The sequence below is a fragment of the Culex pipiens genome, chromosome 2 (assembly GCF_016801865.2).
Source record: "Culex pipiens pallens isolate TS chromosome 2, TS_CPP_V2, whole genome shotgun sequence".
Classification (NCBI taxonomy): Eukaryota; Metazoa; Arthropoda; class Insecta; order Diptera; family Culicidae; genus Culex; species Culex pipiens.
The window spans coordinates 10,123,442-10,147,616 of NC_068938.1; the positions used below are offsets into that span (position 1 = coordinate 10,123,442).

Here is a 24,175-nt window from a genome sequence, read left to right on the forward strand (position 1 = left end):
TATTCAACGAAAAACGAAGTTGACTTTATAGCTGTCGGCCACCATTGCTAGTACCAACCACTAGTGTCTTCCTTTTATCTACAAGGACTTCGCCGCCCTGGGCTTCTAAGTGTATGAAAGTATGGCACGGAGCGACGGCGCCGAATACCCATATTTACACAAAGAATTTTAGAGCACTTTTTAAATTGGAAAAAATATGATTTCAAAAATTCCAAAAACGAAAAAAATATTATAAATTTAAAATAAAAAAATAATATTCTGGAGTTCAAAAATTCAAACATTTATAAACTAAAAAAAAAATCCTAAATTTTAAATATTCAAAAAATGTTAAATCTACAGTTACAGGAAATTTAATTCTGAATATAAGAGTACACAAATTAAAATAAATCAAAAAAAAAATACAATTCCGAGATTAAAATCAAAAATATATAAGAATTGAAATACCAAGCCGTTGTCCCAAAATTTGAATGAAAAAAGTGTTTTAAAATGCATTTTACACAAGTTCAGTTGTTTTGCAACCATAAGTTTTCAAAATATGCAAATTTAAACAATTAAAAATTGAAAAAAAAAAAATATGACGTTACAGAAACATAGAAATAACATAAATCTTAACATTTAAAAAAAATCTGAAACTAAAAAAAATTATAATTCAAACATTTCAAAATTACAAAAAATAATAAATAAAAAATTTTAAAATTAAAATTAGAAAAAAAAACAAATTTTTAATCCAAAAAATATATTTCAAAAAACAAAATTCTACAAATTTAAAATTCCGAGATCAAAAATATCATAATTTAAAATTTTTTAACATGTTGTTTTAACAAAATAGGAAAAACTTGAATCTAAAATTTATAAAAAAAAAACTCAGAAAATCTACATAAAAAAAATAAAAAATAAAAACAAACATTTTATTCAAACAATTTTTAAATTCCAAAAATGATAATTTCGGAAATTCCAAAAATAAAAAGAGTATTTAAAATCAAAAATTAAAAGAATGGGATTCTGAAACTCATTTCTGAAATTTTTTCCTCATATTTGTACCAACCTTACCAATTTTAATATAATGGAACCTATTATAGGGTAATTCCGGTAATTCTTTAGTGTGATAACTTAAATAATTGACTTAACAATCAATTGGATCACATAAGAATTTTGCAGTTTTTTTTAAATGGTTTGAGAATGTTACAGTACTTTTGGAACAAGTTTTAAAATTTGTTATGCTAACTACAAAATGCATTTTTGCGCAATTTCAGCACGAAGTTCCTAAATAAAACCTTCAGAAAGGGGTTTCAGCTGTCTCAACTGTGAAAAATTAAGCTCCAAAAAGTCACTCACCGTGTACAGCAAACTCCTCGTGTACGTCGAAAAGAACTGCACGCAGCCGATCCTCCCGTTCAGAATCAACGCCTGCGTCCTCGGGTTAACCCGAATCCCCACCGGGTACGGATTCTGCCCGGTATAATCATCAGAAATACGCGAAAAGCTCTGCACAACGGCCGTCTGCTTCTGCAGCGCGTTCAAAATCTGAATCCCATTATCGGCGGTGCAAAGCGCAACGCGAAGGTTTTCCGGCGCGACGGAGATCTGGACCACAGAATCCGATAGCCGCGGCAGGATGTCCTTCTCCTGCTGCTTGCCGACGGTCCACTTGATGAGGACGCGCTCGAGCCCACCGGAGTAAAAGTGCGTTCCGGTTGCGGAGAAGGTCACACTCTGGACCGGGTTCGGATGCCAGTGGTAGGTCTCCGGGATGGCCATTCCCGTTTTGAGGAAGTGTTTGTACAGGACAACGCGACCGATGGCGTCTCCGATGGCCACGATGTCCTCGTTGGGATGGCACGCGACGACTTTGGGTTGGACGCCGTTACAGTGGCGTCGGGGGTGGGCCTTGATGCGCGGTTGGACTTTGCCCCAGCGCCACAGCTGGTCACCGGTCGTAATGAAGGCGAAGAAGTTGAGTCCCGGAGCGCCGATAGCCAGCTTTATTTGGCCGTCCTTTTCGCCCTCGTGGAGCGCGTAAGTGTCTGTGATCTTGCCCTTGATAGGACAGTAAGTCATAATGACCTTCTTGGTTGACTCTCCGGCCACCAGGAACAACGGAACGTCGTGTTCATCGTACATGACGTCAAAAAAGGACACTTGAAATTTTGTGTTGTGAAGAATTTCCTTCCTCTCGTGCAGCACTCCGGACTCTACGTTCCATCCCAAGATGTGACCATGGCTAGAACAGCCGTACAACAGCTTGGGACTGTTCTTGATGGTCACAATACCGACAATATTCTGGTCTGTACCCTCATAATCCCGGACATACTCTCCGGTCGTAGCACTGAAAGCCCGCACCGTATTTTCCCAAATCACGTAAATTATCCTGAAAAAAAAAGTAAACCCATAAATTAATCCTCAATCAACGAACCTCCCCCAACTCACTACTCACTCCCCATTGGCCGAAAACAGCGGCGCATGATTGACCATACAACCTCCGGCAATCCGCCGAATCCGTAACCCGTCGCCCGGCATATCTTCCGAGGTTGATTTCAACGACTGTCGACCCGCACCCTTTCTGTCCACTATCGCACCTTGTTCCGCGACGGTCGTACCACTTTCTATGCACATTGTACCCGACGTTCAGACGTGTGGTTCGCGATTTTTGGGCCGGATTTTAACGAGGAATTCGCGCGCCGCACCGGATTCGAAGAAACGAAACACGAAAATGTAAACAGCAACACGAGGTTGAAACGAGCCTCGCGTGCGGGAGAGAAAACTGTCACTTTGCCATTTATTTTGAGAGAGAGAGCATGGGCGGTGGGATTTCAGGAGGGGCATGGATTAGGGTTGCAGATGTTTGGATAACGTTCACTGATAATCAACATTACACACTGTTCAGTTCACTTTTACACACTTGTATGGGATTTTTCAGTTCAAGTATGATTACAAGTGTGTAAAAGTGAACTGAAAAAAGTGTAATGCTGTTTACCAGTGTTTGTACAGAATGAAAAAATGTTTTTTTTTTACCTGAGGTTAAAGTTCGGTTCGAGCTCGTTTGACGGTGGGTGCGCTTGAGATTTTTGGGTAAACAATGAAAAGATGAAAACACTGGAACATTCCTAATGACAACTCTAAAAATATGTAAAATCTCACATTCAAAATATCAGAAATGATCAAAATGAAAATTAAATAAAATTTAAACAAAATCAAAGTTTTTAGAACGTTGCAAATATTTTTCAAAGTTATAATTTTGAGAAACAATACTAGGGGATCCATACGCTTTCTCAGCCTATTTCTATGATTGTCCTATCAGCACTTTCACCATGAATTACAGCTTTCATAAAGTGTTTTTGACCAAATTATTGTCGCCGCGGCACTAAACCGAATTGGGTACTAAAGCCCTATGTCAATTTTTATGTACAACAGTAAATAACACGATTAAAAACAATTTCTGATCACTTTTTTTTCATTTTAATGCAAATTTTTTTTTGACTAGACAACATTTTTTCGATGGATCAACTATGGTCCCCTTGGAACGAGCTGTCAAGTAGGAGCTTTTCTGTCAAGAAGGACCGCGAGGTTAATTTTTCAAAATTGATTTAAAAATCCATTTTTAACTCTTTGTGGTCGTACAAAGGTTCATTGTACTCAGAAAAATAAGCTTTATCGCTGTAAACAATAATATCAGCAATCTAAGCTTCATTTTAGGACCCAATTGAGCGAGTTTAACTCTCGCGACGATTTTCTGTCGCGAAATATCTGTCAAGCTGTTTTGAATCAGTGTGTTAGCTTTTTTGTTTTGATTGCTTGGTTTTGCTTGAGTCGTTGAAATAAATCGTGGAGTTCTACGTGGATTTAAGAAGAATTGGGACAATTATGTTTAATTCGTGATTAAAATCTTATGTTCCGGTACATAAGGGTTTCAAACTAGCATCTGAATTGTTAAGGTTAAGTCATGTGATGATTTTGAGTTTGTTCCCAGCTCTAGGAGGAGACACAGAATATCAAGAGTTTTGGTCACAATCTTGGGCTGGGTTGACATCCGGCCTCAACAAGATTACCGAGTGGCCGTCAATCTGGTCCGTTAGTACCGTCACGAGTTGATCTGGTTGCTGATTTGGTGGGCTCATGAAAATATAAAATTTGGATTGACCTTTTGAAACCCGAACTCGCCGTCATCAGCCTTTTTAGGCTGTACTTCATGGAATTATCCATCAAATTCACATCCATAAAGCGATTCCTGGCAGAACTTTGAGGTCGGTTCCTTGATCCTTTTTGGTTGCGGCGCTAGTCTCTTCGCAACTCCACTCGCGACATTTCAGTTTGGTGCCGCGGCGAAATTTTGTTTTGGTTTTGAATGTGACATTTGAGATACACTCAGAAAAGAAACAACCCAAAATTGCTTCGCGAGATGAAACACACTCGCGTTGTTATTTCGATTTATTCCCGAAATCACAATAATAAATAGCTCGGTCGCAAGCAACGTCGCAGAAGCAACTCTCCATTGTTGATATATCTGAAAATGTTGATTAAATAGCGGATAACGGCAAAAGTGATGATAATAGGTCGAAAGGCTAAGAGTGATTGAAATGGGCATAGTTCCCCTATCTGTAGTGATTTTTTTTTACGAAAACTTAGAATAATCGGGAATGAACTGCGTTTTTCCGATTTTTTAATTACTGAATTTATTATCTTTATATTTGAATTTTTGTGTTATTCATTGGATTTTTTGTAATTTTTAGTTTCCTGAGTTTTTGAATTTGTGTTTTTTAAATTTTAATTTGAAAAATGTTTTTTTTTATTTTAAAATTAATGTAAATATTTCAGAATTTCTAAATATTGAATTTAAAAAAAAATATATATTTTAAAATCTAGAACCTTACTTTTCTTACCATTAAACAAACTTAAATCATGCAAAAAAAAAATATTTTTTTTGTGATTATCCGAAGTGAAATTTTGGCGAGAATTTTGAATAATCAAGTACAAACCGTGGTTATTTTTTTTATTTTAGAATTTTAAAATTGTATAATGTTAACTTCTTTTGATCTTTGAAATTATGATAATTTGTCGACTTTTTAATAAGGTCCTAAAAACAAATGTTAACACTTGACTTTATTGGTACACTCAAACCCCGTTGGTTTGACACCAACTGTTGTCAAACGAACGGGGTCACTTTTTAGTTTGACACCCTTTTTACACGGAGTTCACACACACTCCCAAACGTTTGTTTTGATAGTGTGAGTGAGCGCCGTGTAAAAAGTGACAGTTCGTCACTTTTTAGTTTTACTTTGTCAAACCAACGGGGTACAAACTAAAAAGTGTCAAACGAAAAAGTGACCAACCACCGAGGGTTGAGTGTATAAGACCAATGGACATTGACAAAAGTTCTGAAAGAGTGTAGCTCAATGTTAACATCTCCAAGATCAAAAATCCCTTATCAAAAAAAGTCCAGATTTGTTTCTCAAAACTTGTATGGTTTTGAATTTCTAATATTTTAAGGTTTGAAATCTTAAAGTTTAAAATGTTTGTATTTATAAAATTTTGATTATTTAAATTTTTGCAAGAGTCAAGTCACTAAGGTTGTGAGTTTCCTTCATATTTAATTTATTTTGAGTAAAAATTAAAATCTGTCAGTTCAATTTTCAGAATTTTAAAATTTTGCGTTTGCGTGAGGTAGTTCTAGATGTCTTATACAGTAGTTGTTCGGTAACTGGGCGTTGTTTAACTGGGTTGCTTTTTAACTGGGCGCTCGATAACTGGGCCGTAGCCCAGTTAAAAAGCAGACAAACGTCAAAAAACCAAAACAAACCAAAATGGCCGAGGGGTTAATGGATGCAAAAATCATATTCAATAAATAAAAAAAACTTTTTTCAAACTTTTGTTTGATTTCAAGTTACAATTAAAGAAATATGAAAAGTAAGCATTGTAAATAAATTTGAGTTACTTTTATTTTTATACTTCATCTGGAAAATATTTTCCATCGGTGGTTCCCTCGTTATTTTTTGTTCAGCCCAGTTAACGAGCAACATTCGGTGACTGGGCTACGTTCTCAGCCCAGTTACCGAACAACTACTGTATTGTGTTATCGAATACAAAATTATTCAATCGTTTGTAGTTTTCAAGTCACATTCAATTCAGCAAATCCAAATTTAATTTTAGAATATTAAAATTTGTAAACGTTGAACTTTTTTTTAATTTTTCAATTTCTGATTTTTTTTTACATTCAAAATCATTAATAGTTTTAAATATTTGTGCTTTTAAATTCTGGCTATTCACATTTTTTGCGAGAAAATTACTTGTTACTTATTTAAATTTATGCATTTTAAGGTTAGTCTGGATTTTCAATATTGTTTTCTAAATACAAAATTATTTAAGCGTTTGTAATTTTGAACTCGCTTTCAAATGAGTAAATCCAAATTAGTTGATTTCGTTGACAATTTCAAGCTCTAGCCCTAAGAGGACCTCAAACAAAATAATCCTGGTTTTGTTATAAATGTGTCATAATTATCTTTTTTTGCTGATTCTTGTACAGCAATGCATAAATCTGCAGAAACCCAGCAGATTCATGAAAGAGTTTAAAAAATCTGCCAACCCTTCCCCCTCTCGAAACTGTCAAACGGAGAAAAAAAATGTCAACATAAACAAAAAGTGAAAATTTTCTGTGCGTCCCTAATTTTCTACAAAAATCCGGCGAAATCTCCCGAAAATGACCATAATCTGGTGAAAAAATTGTTCCGCGTGGGTGGCCGCCGGTCGGCACGATGGAGGAAACTGGCGATCTGCAGCTGTGTCGCGTTTGTGCGGAAAATTGTCGCGATCGGCCGTACGTTTCGCTCGCGGAGGTGCACGGAGAGAAATCCTACCTGGAAATGGTGGCGTTTTGCGGACAAATTGAGGTAAGTTGATTTTTTGAAGTTTTCGCTTTCAATGTTGCTAAAATTCATGGACGTTCAATTTCATGATTGGTTTTATGCATGAAAATATTTTTTTTAAATTATATATGTTTTTAAGTAGCAAGTTAAAACTTAAGAAAATTATTTAAATAAAACATATTTTTTGCTTCAAATTCTTTTAACCGCAAATCTCAATGATGTTTGTTTATTTGCATAGAATTGAAAGAACCATTCCTTAATTTTGTTGTACTTGCTTTTGATTTGCTGTTAAATTTTGTTGTTTTTCACCTTTTGTTCTTTTTCGTTTTAAAATACTGAAAATTGTAAAGCATGACTAATTTCAAAACAAATTTTCTGAATGTTTGTGGATTTTTATGTCTGCATGGTAGAACTCGTTTTAAAATGTTCAACATTAAAACAATATAAATTCTTTCACTAAACTACAGATCTCAAACGAAACCGACTTGCCAAAAATCATTTGCACGGTTTGTTGTGTTCAGCTCACCGAAACCTACCGATTTTGTATGAAATGTCGCTCGGCGGAGCAAACAATACGACTGAAATGCTCTCAAAACAAAGAAACCGAAGACGAGCTTCCGGACAAAATTGCCGAGGAGCTGATCGAGCTGCCCGATCTACGGCAGACGACGGCCAAAGATTGCAACGAAATTCTGGTCGATCTCATGACTCCCGGGGAGGACGAGCTGTTTGACGAAATTATCGAGGAGAATCATTTTAGCGATGGGGATTCGTTCGGGGATGAAGTTGAGGTGGGAAATTTCGAGGAAGAAGTTGCGCTGCAGGAGTTGCCGATTTTTGACGGCGAACCGTTGCTGATCGCGGAGGACGGTTTGGGTGTTATTTTGACTGCTAGCGAACAGAATGTAGAGATGCTGGATGATGAGCAGAGTCAGGAACGGACGTATCACACGATGGTATCGGTGTTTGATCAGTACAACAACGAAACTCAGTTAAATGAGCCCACCAATGTTGATCCGGTACTAAGCGATCCGATTCCAAGTGAAATCGAACAGTTCAACTTCTTGGAAGTCCAAGAGGACGATTCTACGGAGGAATCCGAAGATGTTTCAATTGATCAGACGGAAACTGTTGCTAGAAAACAACCGGTTGGGAGGAAACGAAGTGGTAACGTTCTCCCACCAAAAGCCATGATTGTTGAACAAGCAGATCACGGTGATTTTGACGTGATTCACTACTCTGGAGTGGCGTGCTGTGGCTGCGATCAGTACTTCAAAAACCAGGAAGAGCTACTGGAACACTGCCAAATAGTCCACCAACTGGACGAAGTTCCGAGCGATTTCTTCTGCCCGCACTGCTACAAATCGTTTCGGGGACCGGTTCTGCTCGAAAAGCACATGCACGTCTGGGCTTTTTCGGAGATTTTCTCGTGCAAACTGTGCAAGTATAATTGCCGGGAAGAATCCGTCATGGAACGACACCTGGAATCTTCGGTGATTCATGACAAGCCGATGCCGGCGTTGGATAAAGTTGGGCAGGTTTTTGACAAGCTTCCAATCAAAGGATTGATGTGTTGTGAGTGCTATCATCAGTTTCCTAAGGACGATGAATTGCAGAAGCATTACGAAGAAATTCATCATCCGGAACGTCCGAAAACGGAAGCTGATGCCGAGCTTGATACAGGTCACTATTTTTGTCAGGATTGTCACCAGATCTTCCGCAACAAGCACAAGTACGATTTGCACGTCAAAAATGCAAAAATGGACTTTATATTTTGTTGCAAGCACGAGTTTTGCACCTACCAAACACCGAACATAAATTTTGCCAAATTCCATATGCGCAGCAAAGATCACGAATCGCTTGCGAACGAGCAATCCACGAGCGAAACCGTTGACGAGTACAAACAACGTCGTTGCTGCTTCCGAAAATGTCTGGATGTGTTCGACTCGAAGAAAGCGCTGATGGAACACGTCGATCAAGTCCACCGTATGAAGCAGCTGGAGAACGAGATGCGTCGGAAAAAGTCCACCAACGTTTGCTCGATTTGCATGTGTAATTTTGGAACCCGACGCGCACTCAAACAGCACCTCCAACCAAAAGTCAAAGGATTCATTTGTGAAATCTGCCAGGAATCTCACGTTTCAGCGTTCCACCTTAAAACCCACTTCAAAAAAGTCCACTCCTCCGGGCTTCGATCCCGTGACTACAAATGTGACGAATGTCCGTGCACGTTCGTCAACGCGGAATATCTGCGCAAGCACAAACTCAAAGGACACGACAAAGAGCATGTCTGCTCGATCTGCGAGCGCACGTTCAAAAACAAGGAAGGCCTCTGGACCCACTGGCGAATCCACAACAAGCAAACCAAGCACGAGTGCGAATCGTGCAAAAAAGCCGGCAAGCGGTACAGCTTCCGTGACGTAAAAACGCTCAATCGGCATTTTAAAATCTCCGAGGCGCACAACGGCAACCGCAAGTTCGCATGCGCCGTTGAGGGTTGTACCAGTGCGTACGCGCACAAACCGGACCTGAAGCGGCACGAGATGACCGTGCACAAGGGAATTCTGCCGTGCCGCTGTAAGTTCTGCGACAAGGGATTCGTGCGGGAGCGAGATTTGCGACTGCACGAGCGGGTTCATACGGGAGCGAAGCTGTACAACTGCAAGCGGTGCAACGCGGGGTTTAACGTGTACCACAAGTACAAACTGCACTGCAAGGAGAAGCACGGGTTTACGGTTATGATTGATAGCAGGCCGAAGGGAGGGTCGTAAGGAGTATTTTTTCATGCAATACCAGTATTTATACGTGTGATTTAGTTCAGTATTTAACCAACGAAGAGACTTTAATGTACGTCGTAGTAAATTAACCCAGTGCCAATATTTATAGAATTATACTAACAAATACTTAACTTCCTTGCCAAAAACTAGCAACAATGTGTGCACAAAACTAGTCAAATTGTAAGTAATCGTAACTGAACGTGGTGTGATCGTAAATAAAAAGAAATCCAAAAAGGCTCGATTACATGATCCGAACATTCCCTTTTATCAAGATTCTATGCAGTTAAGAAGAAAATTGTGAGCCTTTTTTACAACCAAGCTGTGTAACATAGACGCCGTTCCATTTTTACATACGGAAGGAAAGCATTGCTCGCTCGCGAACGAGGGAGAGAATTAGTAATGCTTGTCTCTCCGACATTTGTCACTTTGACTGATAATTTACTGAAACTTCAGCTAACGGGTTGTCAAAACAACTGAAATTTCAGCAAAAGCGATTGAAAAATGATTTATAAAACAAAAATCAACGGATAAAAAAAATAATGTTTTACGTTATCAACTGATTTTGCTTTTTTAAAATTTTCAATAATTTTTTTTTAGATTTCTACATATTTTTTTCGATAACAAAATAAATTTTTTTCAATATTTTCAATGTAAAAAAATAAATCCATTTAGTGGCAACAATCAGCTGGACGCAAAAAAAAAAACATTTTTCCTGAGAAATAAAAAAAAAAATCAAATTTAGATTTTTTTTTTCGTTTTCAATTTTTCTCCGTGCAACAAAAAGTTCTTATCAGGCCCTTTTGATTTTGTCGTTCGCGATTTTTCTCCTCTTCTGCTCGGGCTGCCAAGCGCACTTTGGCAGTTCGGTTTGACAGAAGCAAAATTTTCCCTGTTTATTTACAAAAGAAAATAGTGGCGCTCGTTCGAAAAATAGTGATTTCTTGCGGACAAATCGACACAATCGAAATGAATTCGGCCACAAAAGTAAGTAATCTGTTGTATTTTTTGAAGGAAAGCTGTTTTTAATTACGATTGCGTTTAGGTGGGTGAAATTTTCACCGCCGCCGGGGCGGCCTTCAATCGGCTGGGCGAACTCACGATGCAGCTTCATCCGTCGTCGGATTCCCCGACCGGGTAAGCATTCCTCCACAGTTTTTGTTTATATTCACAATTGACCACCTTCGCCCGCAGGAGCAAATGGACAGATGAAGAAATAGAAATGCTCCGGTCGGCCGTGACGCGTTTCAGCGAAGATCTGAACAAGGTTAGCCAACGGATCAAGGGACGGACGGTGTAAGTTTCTGCTTCTTCATCTGTTTGAAAGAGGCCGCGGACTAAACATTGCTGAATGCCCCTCTACTTGTAGGTCACAAATCCGGCAAACCCTCAAAAAGAAAGCCTTTGAAGATGCCGGAATACAGATCAAGCAGCAACCCCCGCAGCAGCAACAGCCACAGCAGCAGCAAGTCCAAGTTCAAGTACAAGTTCAACAGCAGCAACTGGCCACTCCGCCTGCGCAAACGATTCTCGTTCAGCAGCAGCCGCAGACGGTGCAGCCGGCCACGAGTGGGACCGATCAGCAGACGACGCTGATTGTGAAGCAGGAGGACCTCGACGCGGCGCCCGGAACAGCGGTGGCCACCCAGGAATATTTAAACAAACCTTCTGATGTAAGTAAAAGATGTGTATCCATGCTAGGTACTTGAGTTTTACATCTGTGTTTGGGAAGTACAATTTCAGTGGAAAGTGTTATGCATTCTAGATACTTGAATTTCACGTCGGCGTTTGGGAAAGTTACATTTTGTTCGGGAGTTTTATGGTTTTAGACAATTTATTTAGGCTCGTACATTTTTTCATAATCGGCCCGAAAAATCAGGGGGCAAAAAAAAATATTTTTTTTCGGCGAAAACATTTTTTTTTGGCAAATCTTACATTTTTTGAAATCTAAGTATTGCATACCAATGTATAATAAACTTTCCAGTAGTTTTTTTTTCATTAAAATGTTAAAATTCGGGCTTGTAATTTCAATTGTTATATTTGTTTGGCTCCCAGGGACCCCGAGGAACAAAAACATTAACAATATAATGCATAATGCCTTAACAGTTACCAAAAATGCCTTAACAGTTACCATCAATAGGATCAACAGTGTTAAACAGTGTTGTAAAAATATTAATTGTTAATCGATAAAATTATCGTCGATAATATTATCGTCTAACGACAACGATAATGGTTATCGTTATCGTCATTTCGATAATTCTATCTACAATAACTCATTTTTAAAATCATTCTAAAATCGACTAAATTCAATCATATCATGTAATATTTTCAATGCTTTCACTTAAAATATATTTTGGGAAAATGTAGTTTGTTTCAAAGTATAAATACACAAAATTGTACGATTTTTTTTCAGAATATTCACATTTCTAAAACAAAGCGAAATTTTGTATTACTTTTTTTTCGAAACTACCAAAATTTTCTAAATTATTCATTGTTTTTTCTTAAAACGAATCTTCAAAATAATCTTAAAGAAGCGTTTATTTTTAAATGTATTGAGATTTCTTATATAAATTTTACATAGCATTACATCTCAATTTTTTTTTAAACATTTGCTGACCTGGTTTAAATATTTTTCTATTATTACTCACATGATACATTTAATTTTTATCTTCTTACTCATATTTTAAACTTTTTCCAAAGATATTAACATAAGGATGTACTTAAATGATTCTTTGGGTATGTTCCGGATTGGATATAACCCTTAGATTTTTTTTTAAATACAGTATTTCAAAAAGCTTTAGACGTTTTTTGATTTTTTGAGTTTTTTCAATCTAAAATTTAAATTTTGAAATTTGTGGTTTATTAAAAATTGAAAGAGTCTGTTGCCACTCTGATTCAGGTAGAATTGTTTCTACTCCCAATTATCGAAACATGTCGAAATTCACTTAGCAATCTGCTAAAATCTCCGACTAAAATTGAAAATTTCAGAATTTACAGACTCAAAAACGCAAAAAGAAATATGAATTCATACATTGAAAAATAACAAAAAAAATGGAGCACTTCCATTCGAGCAGTTTTTGCTTTTTTCTACAATGTATTTCTTATGGAGCGAACTATCAAAAACTGCTCGACTGCGGGTGCTCCATTAACATGGATTTTTTTTAATTCTGAAATTCTTAATTTTTTTTAAGAAAGTTCCTAAATTATTAAATTATTAAATTATTAAATTATTAAATTATTAAATTATTAAATTATTAAATTATTAAATTATTAAATTATTAAATTATTAAATTATTAAATTATTAAATTATTAAATTATTAAATTATTAAATTTTTAAATTATTAAATTATTAAATTATTAAATTATTAAATTATTAAATTATTAAATTATTAAATTATTAAATTATTAAATTATTAAATTATTAAATTATTAAATTATTAAATTATTAAATTATTAAATTGCAGGCCAAGTGCGAATGATGCTGATGATACCTCTTCAGTTGACGCTCAGGCGAGGAACATCCTGGAAGGAGCGTCACTGACTACGTCCGTAGTCCTGTTAGATCATACTTGATCAAGACAGTATAGCTCTGGTTCCTTGCAAGTGTCCTATTTTCTTACCTCCACGTTGGCTTGGTTTTCATGATGACCTAGCTGGTGGCCTGTGGAAACGGATCGTAAACCTTTGACCAAAGTCAAAGTCGAGACGGCTAAAAGAAAGGGGCGCGACAATGTGGGAAAGGGAAGTAATTTGTGATTGTAGACGGTATTGTTTTGATTCGCAGTATGTTGAGTCAACTGCTGTGGATGTACCTGAAACATCGCACAACGGGGTTTCTCTTCTCTTCATTCTCAGCTACCACCTATCTTCTGTTTATTTTGTTTCACTGATTTTCTAACGCGGCTTCTGTTTACTATCCTCCATTTGATTTCGATTTTACTAATTTGATTCTCTTATTTCTCAACGCTTTTTCACTCTATTTTACCAATTGATGCTGCTGTAACATACTTTCTGCTTTCCCTTAATTTGGCAGCGATGTCAATTTTGTTATCATCTGCCTTTTCTTTATTTATCTATTTGAATAATTTTTCATTTGCCCTATAAATTGCCCTCAATACAATCTAAGCTTGTTTGTTATCTCTATTTATTAATTATTGTTAATTTCTTTATCTACTTCATAAATTACTATCTTTCTTTTACTATTGATTCTTCAAATAGTATATTTCTTTCACTGTCCATTGTTTTCAATCTTCACCCTTTTCTTCAAACAAGTGAGGTTCGAGCCCTTACTCAATTTTTGGAGTGATCAAAGAATTAACACAAATATTACTATTGTACTTTTGAAAAACTTTTATAAAATGCTTAGGACCAAAAGTTGTAACAAAACACCGCGACAAAAGAAATAGAAATAGCAACATAAAAACACGACTCAACACTAGGAAAGATTTCAGGAGAAAACAAAACACAGTAAAATAACAACTAGTTTTTGAATTCAAACAGTTTTTGCTTTAATGAAAGTTGATAGGCACACTATAAATGGTTAGGCGCTTATACTTACATCAAACCCTACGTAATGTACCACCCCCGGCCGAGTTAAAATGCGTAACCGGAAAAGAAGGTGTGCATGCCTGGCACGAACACTCAAAGCGTGTTCTAGCGTGCTGCTCGTACTGACTCAGAGCAAGGGTGAGATGTAGGTGTAAGGGCAGTGCGTGTTCGTCGGGAACCTGGTGCATAAGATCGGTCAAGGCCCGTTCTTACACTGAAAATTGCGAATTGCGAATTGCGAAAATTATTAAATTATTAAATTATTAAATTATTAAATTATTAAATTATTAAATTATTAAATTATTAAATTATTAAATTATTAAATTATTAAATTATTAAATTATTAAATTATTAAATTATTAAATTATTAAATTATTAAATTATTAAATTATTAAATTATTAAATTATTAAATTATTAAATTATTAAATTATTAAATTATTAAATTATTAAATTATTAAATTATTAAATTATTAAATTATTAAATTATTAAATTATTAAATTATTAAATTATCAAATTATTAAATTATTAAATTATTAAATTATTAAATTATTAAATTATTAAATTATTAAATTATTAAATTATTAAAGTATTAAATTATTACATTATTAAAAAAACTACCTAGTCGTTCAAATTTAGCACTGGTCTGAACTAACCATGGGCGTTAGAAGGTTTAAAGTGATCAATTCTGCAGAAGAGGCACTCATTTTTTCCGCATAAATAAACATTTAATTAAAAAACACAAATTTGGAAATATATATATATATATATATATATATATTTTTCAGATGATGATGACGCTGAACCGGCTGAACGTGCAGGAGTCGGAAGCGGACGTCGAGGGCCTGTCCTCGTCCGAGGTCAAGATGGAGTTTGAGCCGGGTGCGGAGGAGGTGGCCGGGTGAGACGAGGTGGCCTTTTACTTTGGCGTTGCCGCGCGGGAATAATCGATCCCGCTGTTCATCCTCTATCTTTTTTTTTTGATATCTAATTCAGTTTGAGACAGGTTTAGTTGTTTGATAATCCTTTTTAGATTTTCTTTTTGAATTAATTGTTGGATTCGGTTGAAGAAGTTACGAAATGAAGTGAATAAATATTTGACGATGTAATGTAAAAGTAAAAGTATCGTTCTGGAAGAAGCTGCTTACCTGAGAGATTGATTGCCTTTTCCTGTAACATTTTCGATCGCACGAATTAAGAAATTTTATCGTTTGTTAAGTTTCAATAAGTTTTCCGGCAATGAATCGGCTTAGATTAGAAGTCTCTTTCAAAACGCTACGAAATTGAACAGTAAATGTAACGGCAATGTTTGATGGTGTAGTGAAACTTATGATAAAAGAAAATAATAGCGCAAAACATGATGATGATGTGTATCTGGAAAGTTTGAATCCCCCAAATAAAAATCTAAACGTATGATTAATCAAAACAAACGAAAAACAAGGATGTTTTTGTTATTTTTTGGGTTTATCCCCCAACCCCAATCAAAACAACAAAATTCGCAGTAAACAGTGGAGCTCTTCGTCGTAAACACGAAAACAAAATTCGTCGATCAGCTGCTTCACGATCGATCGATCGATGACAACCTGCTTTTTTTTTTCGCTCAGCGATCGCGAACGATAATGGTTATTCAAATTGAGCCCCTCAAAACTAACCCAACAGCAGCGCCTGAACCGGATCGCACCGGATTGGGCGCATGCAAATTGGTTTTTATTAAGTAGGTATCACAATTCATTGCCTCATCTCAAAACTCCTCGACAACAACACCAACGACAGGTTGAGCCGGCTTTGCTCTCTCGCGAGCCCCTCTTCAAAGCATCATGAGGGAGGGGATCACGGTGAGGGGCAGCAGCACACGTGAAATATTCGCGTTAGCGCTAGAGAGATAGAGGAGAACCTGCGGGGATCGACCTAAGCTTGTGAGTTTATAGTGGTGAAGTACCGTTTGTGGGGGTCAAGTTGGACTGTTTCGTGGTACAATCTTTTATGCTTATGCAGCAAGTTGCAAAAAAAAAAAAGATTTTTCAGCACAAATCGAAGATTTATCCAACAAGGTTTATCGTGGTTAAAATAGAATTCTTGAAAGTAAAGCATCCCTGAAAAAAATATGTTCGCACTTCCCGAGCAGGGGTAAATAACACGGGAATACTAAATTTTGGTATTACTTGGACAAATAACAGGGACAAAAATGTGCCCTTGGTTGCCTAGTAATAGATGGTAAAATACCATGAAATCATACCAAAGTCTTGTATGTGGAAGGGCACAACAATGCCAAACAATGTTATTCCAAGGGTAAAATAATACCTCAAAATAAAACCATTTCAATACCAAGTTGAGGTCTTCTGGATTTTTGAACATTGCTTGAATACTAAAACTTGGTATTGCCATGGTTTTATTTTTATGTATTCCCGCGCCCTTGGAAAATCAGATTTTGGTATTCCTGTGGCCTTCCACATACATGATTTTGGTATGATTTCATGGTATTTTACCATCTGTTACTGGGCAACCAAGGGCACATTTTGGTCCCTGTTATTTGCCCAAGTAATACCAAAATTTGGTATTTTCATACCATTTTTAGTGCAACAGTTGCAGTTAGTGAAAAAACGGAAATGATCCATATGCAACAGCCAAATCTACTCACCTGATGATTCCATGTTGTTCGAAGTGATATTTTTCACCACATCGAATGCATTTTTCATTGATGAACGGCCTGTGCTTGAAGTTCTTGAAGATTCTAAAAAATAACAAGATTGAAAAATAAGTGTTATTATAATGAAACAGGATTGAAATTCACCAAAATTCAATAATCTGTCGATTAACTCGTTTTTCAAAGTATTTGGTTATCACAACTTAGAGAAATTTGAACGTTTTTTAGAAAAAATCTTAGCGGGTATTGAAAATCAGCTTTAACATTTTTGGGTTTCAAGTCATTTTAGCGCAAAATTTATTATCTCATCAAAACTTATAATGTATACCTAAAAGCAGCTTAATATCAATTAATTTTCATAATAAACTGTAAAGTAATTTTCGATTGCAATATCGATTTTGCTTAACAAAATTATTTTCGATAATTGTTTGTCCAGGTTTTCCATATTTTTGAAAAACCACGATTTTTTTAAAATCAAATCTCCTACAACAGATTTTGTACCATCCCGCACTATGGCTCAGAATATTTTTTTTGTGTCCATAAACCATATAAAAAACATAAATTTAAAAATGTGTATTTTGAAAATTTAACATTTAATAATAAAAATACACATAAAAAATCTGAAATTTTCCGAAAAGTCCTTATAAAAACCTTCAACTTTATAGAAAACACCAAATTGATCAAAAAATCCCTTCTCAAGATACAGAATTTCATACACTTACATACTCAAGACCAGCCCCCAAAAATATAATACTTTCGAGCATTTTTGGAGCCGTATTTTAGGGTTTTTGAGAAAAATAAAAATTTCTTGATTCGATCGTCCGGAGTAAAGTTTCAGCGAGGACTTTCGATCGATCTGAATACGAACCCCATGTTTTGATTGTTGATTTTTTTTTTTTGCTTTTTTTATTTTTTTTTTTCATGATTTTTTAAGCTTGATTTTATTTAATTTGGCAGCTTTTTTTTTCTATTTTTCTATTCTAAAATCTTTGAGTTTATTTTCCAAATTTTAAAATTTTTAAGGTATTGAATTTTCGTTTTTTTTATTTTTTCATATTTTTTTTCATAAATCCCTAATTTTGATATTTGTATTTTTGATTTCAAAATTTTCCAATTCTTTAATTTTTTGCATATTTGTAAGCAAATCCTTTTTTTTATTAAAACGTAGAACTGTGCGAAGAAAATTCAAACGTCACTTTCCGTTTCTGTTACATTAAAATAAAATTGTATTCAAGTACGATCTGTATGTTTAGTTTTTGCTGATTTTTGTGTTTCTACTTTAGAGCAAATCCAGCTCAAATCATGAATTTTCTGGTACTTTTTCGGGTACAAAACCCTCTCTGATTTCAATGAAACTTTGTAGACCTGTTATCCTAGGCCTATATAAGCCATTTTTGTGAATATGGAGCCAATTGTACTCGAAAATAATATTTGAGAAGGGCGTAAGTTATTTAAATATTTTTTTTTGTATTTTGCAATTTAAAAATTACTGTATCTCGAAGCCAGTATTTCATTTTTTTTTTAAATCAGTGTTGATTAAAAAATTCATAACTTGGTTAAAGATTTTTTGCACAACCTGGAAATTTCTGAAAAGTTGGCATTTTATGTCCTCTAAAACATATAAAAAAAATAAAAATAGTGTTTTTTTGCAAATCAAGTTTCAGTGACAAAAAGTTAAATAAAAATTCACCAAAATTTTTTTTACCGTGTATCATTTTTTTCCAGTGTAGTCCGTATCCATACCTACAACTTTGCCGAAGACACCAAATCGATCAAAAAATTGCTTCAAAAGATATAGATTTTTGAATTTTCATACATCATTTTTGTATGGACAGCTGCCAAATTTGTATGGGAAATTATATGGACAAACTAATGATGCAAAATGGCTTCTTTGGGCATTCCGAAGGCACCAACAAAGTTTTAGTCGGATTAAAAAAATACAAAAATTAAAATTGAAGAAAAAAGACCGATTTCGTAGAGAACTTCTCATATGTTTTTTTTTGACCATAAACTATATAAAAAAAATAAATTTAAAAATGTGTATTTTGAAAATTTAACGTTTAACAATAAAAATAGAGCTCACCTGGGTGACTCACCACACATAACCTTCGGACGCCTAGATATGAGCAGAAACTTGCAACAGAGCCCACAAAAGACCCAGGGGTCGTTGAAGTAGATTGCTTTGCAATAAAAATAGAAATAAAAAAATCAGAAATTTTCCGAAAAGTCTTTATAAAAACCTTCAACTTTGTAGAAAACCCCAAATTGATCAGAAAATCCCTTCTCAAGATACAGAATTTCATACACTTACAAACTCATTTTGTAAGACCAGCCCCCAACAAGATAATGGATACTTTGAATTTAGGGAATGACTGGACAGTTCCATCAAAATAAAAAAAAATAAAAATTTCAAATCTTGAAATCCAAAAAATCCTTATTCTAAAATCATAAGACAAAAATGTTTCAATTCTTAATTTTTTTTTAAATTCTTATATTTTAGAATTTTTAAATGTTCTTAAACGCCACCATTTTTACCGACATCTTAGATTGCATAAAACAAGATTACTACTTTTAGAGTCGTATTTTAGGTAAGGAACTAAAATTTTGAGGAATAAAATTCTATTCTAAAAACTTTGAGTTTATTTTTCAAATTTTTAAGTTTTTGAAGTCTTGAATTTTGGGTTTTAATTTATTTTTTCATATTTCTGTTCATAAATCTCTGAATTTAATATTTGTATTTTTGATTTTAAAATTAAAAAAAAATCTATTTTTTTTAATTTTTTGAATTCTTGTAAGCAAATCCTTTTTTTTTCATTAAAACGTAGAAACGTCAAACGTCACTTTCCGTTTCTGTTACTTTAAAATAAAATAAATTCAAGTACGATCTGTGTGTTAAGATTTTTGCTGATTTTTGTGTTTCTACTTTTACGTTTCTTTTATTTATTAAATTTCCAAATTTATGTATTTTACCTCTTCATTTTAATTTTTGTTGATCATATATTTTTTTAATTTTTCAGTTTAAATCTTTTTTTTCATTGTTTTTTTTTTATTTGATTTTTTATATTTTTAATGTGAATTTTTGATTTTTTTAAACTTTTAATCCAAACATTCAAAAATCTCTAAAATGATTAATGTTTGTATTTTTGATTTCAAAATTGTAAATTTTCTTAACTTTTGTGTCTTTAATAATTTTTTCGTAGCAAATCCATTTGTTTTTTTAACAAAACGTATTGAAAACAAGAATATTTGTAAGCAAATCTATTTTATATATTTTTTCAACAAAACGTATTGAAAACTAAAACCGCTCGAAAAAACTTCAAACGTCACTTTCCGTTGTCCACACTTTTCGAATTCTTATTTAATAGGGTCCTAAAGCCCTATGTAAATTTTTATTAACAACGGTAAAAAACACGATCATTTCTGATGATTTTTTTTTAATTTTAACGCAAAAAAATTGTCAAGACAACATTTTTTCGATGGATCAACTATGGTCCCCTTGGAACGAGCTGTCAAGTAGGACCTTTTCTGTCAAGAAGGGCCGCGTAGTTAATTTTTCAAAATTGATTTTACATTCCATTTTAAATCCTTTACGGTCGTACAAAGGGTCATTGTAGTCAGAAAAATGAGCTTTTGTGGACAATAATATCACAAATTTAAGATTAATTTTTGGACCCAATTCAATACAAAATAACATGTTACATGATGCATCAAATAATTTATAATTTTGTCTTCCAGTGCCTTGCAGAAAGCTACAACCGGCTTTTTGGTGCAGAAATTCATAAAATTGAGAAAATGAACAATTCAAATTTTTAAAAGATCAAATCTTCAAATATGTCAGGCAACCGAGGAAAATCCTGAAATGACGCATGTTTCTAAAATGCGGAAAGCCGCTCAAAATACTGTTTATTTTTTACTTCTATTTAAAACGATCTGCGCGTGTAAATTATGTAAAAAGAACGTGCAACGTGTGTTTTAGATTTTGCAAGTCATCTTACGCAAAAATCGTTATGATCTTATCTATATCGCTTAATATTCGTTAAACATGTATTTTCTTAAATAAAGGTTGATCTGTAAAAGAGTTTTTGTTTGATTCAAAATTGTGTTTAGTTTCAAATATGAAATAGTAAAAAAAAACAAGTCGATTAATTTATGCTGTTCAACTGATTTTGATATTTTTTTATTATATATATTATATTAGAAAAATTATTCCATTATCAATCGACTAAATTCTTACATTGGAATAGATTTCTGGAGTTTTTTTTTTTTTTTGAAAAGGTCCAATAAACCAAATTTCTAGTTTTTGCTTTTTGGGTGTTTTTGAAACCACCTTGAGTCAGGGGTATTAAAAAACACCCAAAAAGCAAAAACTGAAAATTTGGTTTATTGGATCTTTTTAAAAAAAAAACTCCAGATTTGTCGAAAAAAGCTATTTTTAATTCAAATTTAAAAATGTTTAGAGACATGACCAAAAAGTCAAATTCTGGATTCCGGGAATCATTGCCCGTCCTTTCCCAATTAAAACCATGCCTAATTAATTATTCATTCCCATAAAAATACCGCGTGCACTTGGTTGTTGGGATCCGCTAAAAATAGCCCCACTTATCGGTAGGCAAATTCTTCTCGAACCTCTCAAGAAGGAAGCCATCAACAACAAAAAATGAAGCAGCAACAAAAGTAAAAAAAAAAAATCACGCAAAAACCGGCTAAGCGACCGACAAAAACAACCGATCGCGCGGGGCTCGAACCGGTTCGATCCGGATTTCTCGATTTTTCGTGCGTCCTCAAGTCAAAAATTGCAAATCATGCTGCTTGCTCTCCAAGCTAGCTTAAGCTCCGAAGGGGGGGCTCACCCCTCCCTCTCTATCGCCCCCCTTTTTTTGGGGGGTTTCTTCTTCACAACTTTGGTTTGTTTACCTTATTTTGCGCGCGCGTGTTATTTCGCCAAAGTGTGTGTGTGTGTTTATATCTGTATTTCTCCTACCTCCGACTCTCTCTCTCTCTCCCTCTCTGGATTGATGGTGTTGTTTTTTGAAAATGTTTTTAAGCACTCCACGCACCGAGCAGTGTGAAGTTGTATTGGTTAATTTTATGCTTGCGGAGAGCATTTTATTTTTGTGTGTCAGCGGAATTTTACAGAATAGTTCCGAAGGTCGGTAACCGCCGCGGCCGCATGCAAACACCCATCCGGATGATGATGGGTTCAACCTTTTTTTTTTTAGGGGAAGCCCCACCTTTTGCGGATCAACGATATGATTAAAGTGACTTACTTGGCTTTTTGGGAACTGTCCAGTACAGGTTAGGCGTTTGGAATCTTCGAAATCGAATTTGCTGTTAAAAATCAAGAAATTGAACCGATTATCCATGCAACTTGTAACACTAATTTGCTCTTAAAGATGCGAACCAACCCCGATTCTAGACGATCTTCGATCGAAAAGTTCGTCAATATTCCTCTTTTTCACAAATTTTGTATTTTCAAAACAGCATAAGAAACGAAAAAACTCAATTTCTAAAAGAATGATGACTTCTAGATTAAAATTTCAAAAGGTCCTATCTGTATTGTTTTGAAAATTTAATCTAGACTCTACCTCGTTTCATATTATTTTGCCAATGCAAAAACTTTGGACTTGTTTTACCTAATTTGTCATACCTTTTATGTCAACATTCAGTAATTTAGGTTTTATCCTAAATTACACAGAAAAAAATCATGGTAAAAATTTTAATTTTACCTCTGAAAATATGTAATTTCAATGGGGGATGCTTCATAAGTGTCAGGGGGCAAAAAATATTGCTGAAAGTAGGGTCCTGAAGCCCAATTAGGTGCACTGGGTAAAAAACGATTGAAAACCATTTTTATTTCTGATCAGTTTTGTTCATTTTGATGCAAAAAATCAATTGACAAGACAATTTTTTTTATGGATCAACTATCAACGGTCGTACAAAGGGTCATTGTACTCAGAAAAATAAGCTTTATTGTTGTGAACATAAAAAAAAAATTAGGTTTTATTGTAAACTATTTGAAATACATTGATACAGTCCAGATTTGATTATCCGAAGGCCTTGGAAAAATTTCACTTCGAATAATCGAATCATGAAAAAATAGCCTAGCTGGTCAAAAAAATATTTTGTCAAAAAACTTCAAAATTACAAATTTAAGTGCAATCAGCTGAAATCAATTTAAAATGCATTCTCATGCGTTTAGAATCAACTTTATCATGTTTGGGTTAATTTAAAAATTGTTTAAATTTTTGAAAAAAAAAAAATATGTTTAGTATTCCAAAAAGTTTTTTTTTGCAATTTTTTTCATGAAATTTTACAAAACAACTGAAATAACATTTTGAAACACTTTTTGGATTAAAATGATGGAACTCTGGCTTGTAATTTCATTTTTTTACAGGCAATCATCCATTCAAATTTGGCTAAAATTGGGTCACAGAACACAAATTAAAGTAAGACAATGAAAAAGTGCGATTTTTTTGTTCGTGATTCGATTATCCATAGTCCAATACAAACCTTCGGATAATCGAGATTTCGGGTAATCGAGTTATAACACTTTTAATCAAGAAGGAGATTTTGCAAATTTTGAAATTTTGATCCATAGAACGCAAAAAGACATCCCTTGGGGAAAAAATCATTAATTCACGTTTGCTTCAAAATTTTGTAATTCGTTTTTTATTGTTGCAACCCTCTTGGCCTTGTCCAGAGTCGACAAATCACACCTTAAAAAATGTACTAGCCTTATGCACTTTGTTGCGGCTTCATAGCTGATGGTTTTTGTTGTTTTTAAAAAAAAAATGTGAAAAATACTAAAAATAATCGAAAAAGTGATTGGAAAGTTCTGGTAAACAGCTAATAAGCAAAAGATAACAAAAATGTTGTACAATAGGTCTAAAAATAACAATCTAAAACATCAAAAGTAAAAATTTTCGTAGAACAAAAGTTGCTTAAATCTTTGCGCAACAGAGGATTAATTTAAACAATAACTATGTTCTTGGGAAAAAAGGATAATTTTATATTTTTTGTTTAATCATGTTTTCGAAATAGGAATAATGTAAAGCTTTTTGCAATCAAAAAAATACTTGAGTGAAATGTTGATAAAGTGCACCGTTTTCAAGTTAAATCCATATTTAGTTGACGTTTTTGAAAATATTCGCAGTTTTTCATTTTTTTAAATTAGTGCACATGTTTGCCCACTTTTGGAAAAAATATTTTTGAAAAGCTGAGAAAATTCTCTATATTTTGATTCTTCGGACTTTGTTCATACGACTTTTAGTTGCTGAGATATTGCAATGCAAAGGTTTAAAAACAGGAAAATTGATGTTTTCTAAGTATCACCCAAACAACCCACCATTTTC

At 34.3% G+C, this 24,175-nt stretch overlaps 3 protein-coding genes across 4 annotated transcripts in view; 2 read left to right on the forward strand and 1 right to left on the reverse strand.

Moving 5' to 3' along the window:
- Window positions 1-2,710, reverse strand: part of LOC120418697 (WD repeat-containing protein 75) — a 31,439-nt gene extending 28,729 nt beyond the window's left edge. Inside the window, exons 1-2 of the mRNA XM_039581162.2 lie at window positions 2,435-2,710; window positions 1,336-2,368 (exon numbers count right to left, since the gene is read on the reverse strand). Coding sequence (XP_039437096.1) covers window positions 1,336-2,368; window positions 2,435-2,613 — 1,212 coding nt within the window. The 5' untranslated portion in view covers window positions 2,614-2,710. The remainder of the gene's footprint in view (window positions 1-1,335; window positions 2,369-2,434) is intronic.
- A 3,904-nt stretch (window positions 2,711-6,614) lies between these two features.
- LOC120418721 (zinc finger protein 420-like) lies at window positions 6,615-9,888 on the forward strand. The gene is made up of 2 exons (XM_039581194.2): window positions 6,615-6,881; window positions 7,325-9,888. The coding sequence occupies exons 1-2, from the start codon at window positions 6,747-6,749 to the stop codon at window positions 9,626-9,628; spliced, it is 2,439 nt and encodes an 812-aa protein (XP_039437128.1). The 5' UTR covers window positions 6,615-6,746; the 3' UTR covers window positions 9,629-9,888.
- A 579-nt stretch (window positions 9,889-10,467) lies between these two features.
- Window positions 10,468-15,610, forward strand: LOC120418722 (uncharacterized). Of its 2 annotated transcripts, XM_039581195.2 has the most exons (5): window positions 10,468-10,618; window positions 10,677-10,768; window positions 10,826-10,927; window positions 11,001-11,304; window positions 14,968-15,610. In XM_039581195.2, exons 1-5 carry the CDS (start codon window positions 10,601-10,603, stop codon window positions 15,082-15,084), a joined length of 633 nt encoding a protein of 210 aa, XP_039437129.1. In that variant the 5' UTR covers window positions 10,468-10,600; the 3' UTR covers window positions 15,085-15,610. The 2 variants fall into 2 exon arrangements, with proteins under 2 accessions (XP_039437129.1, XP_039437131.1); XM_039581197.2 differs by lacking the exon at window positions 10,826-10,927.
- Window positions 15,611-24,175: the final 8,565 nt, after the last annotated feature.

Excerpts from the sequence above, each read along its gene's own strand:
- LOC120418721 (XM_039581194.2), top strand. The coding sequence starts at position 6,747 with ATGGAGGAAACTGGCGATCTGCAGCTGTGTCGCGTTTGTGCGGAAAAT. Across the intron at positions 6,882-7,324 it reads CGTTTTGCGGACAAATTGAG|ATCTCAAACGAAACCGACTT; the intron begins GTAAGTTGATTT and ends ACTAAACTACAG.
- LOC120418722 (XM_039581195.2), top strand. Across the intron at positions 10,769-10,825 it reads TCGTCGGATTCCCCGACCGG|GAGCAAATGGACAGATGAAG; the intron begins GTAAGCATTCCT and ends CTTCGCCCGCAG. Across the intron at positions 11,305-14,967 it reads ATTTAAACAAACCTTCTGAT|ATGATGATGACGCTGAACCG; the intron begins GTAAGTAAAAGA and ends TATATTTTTCAG.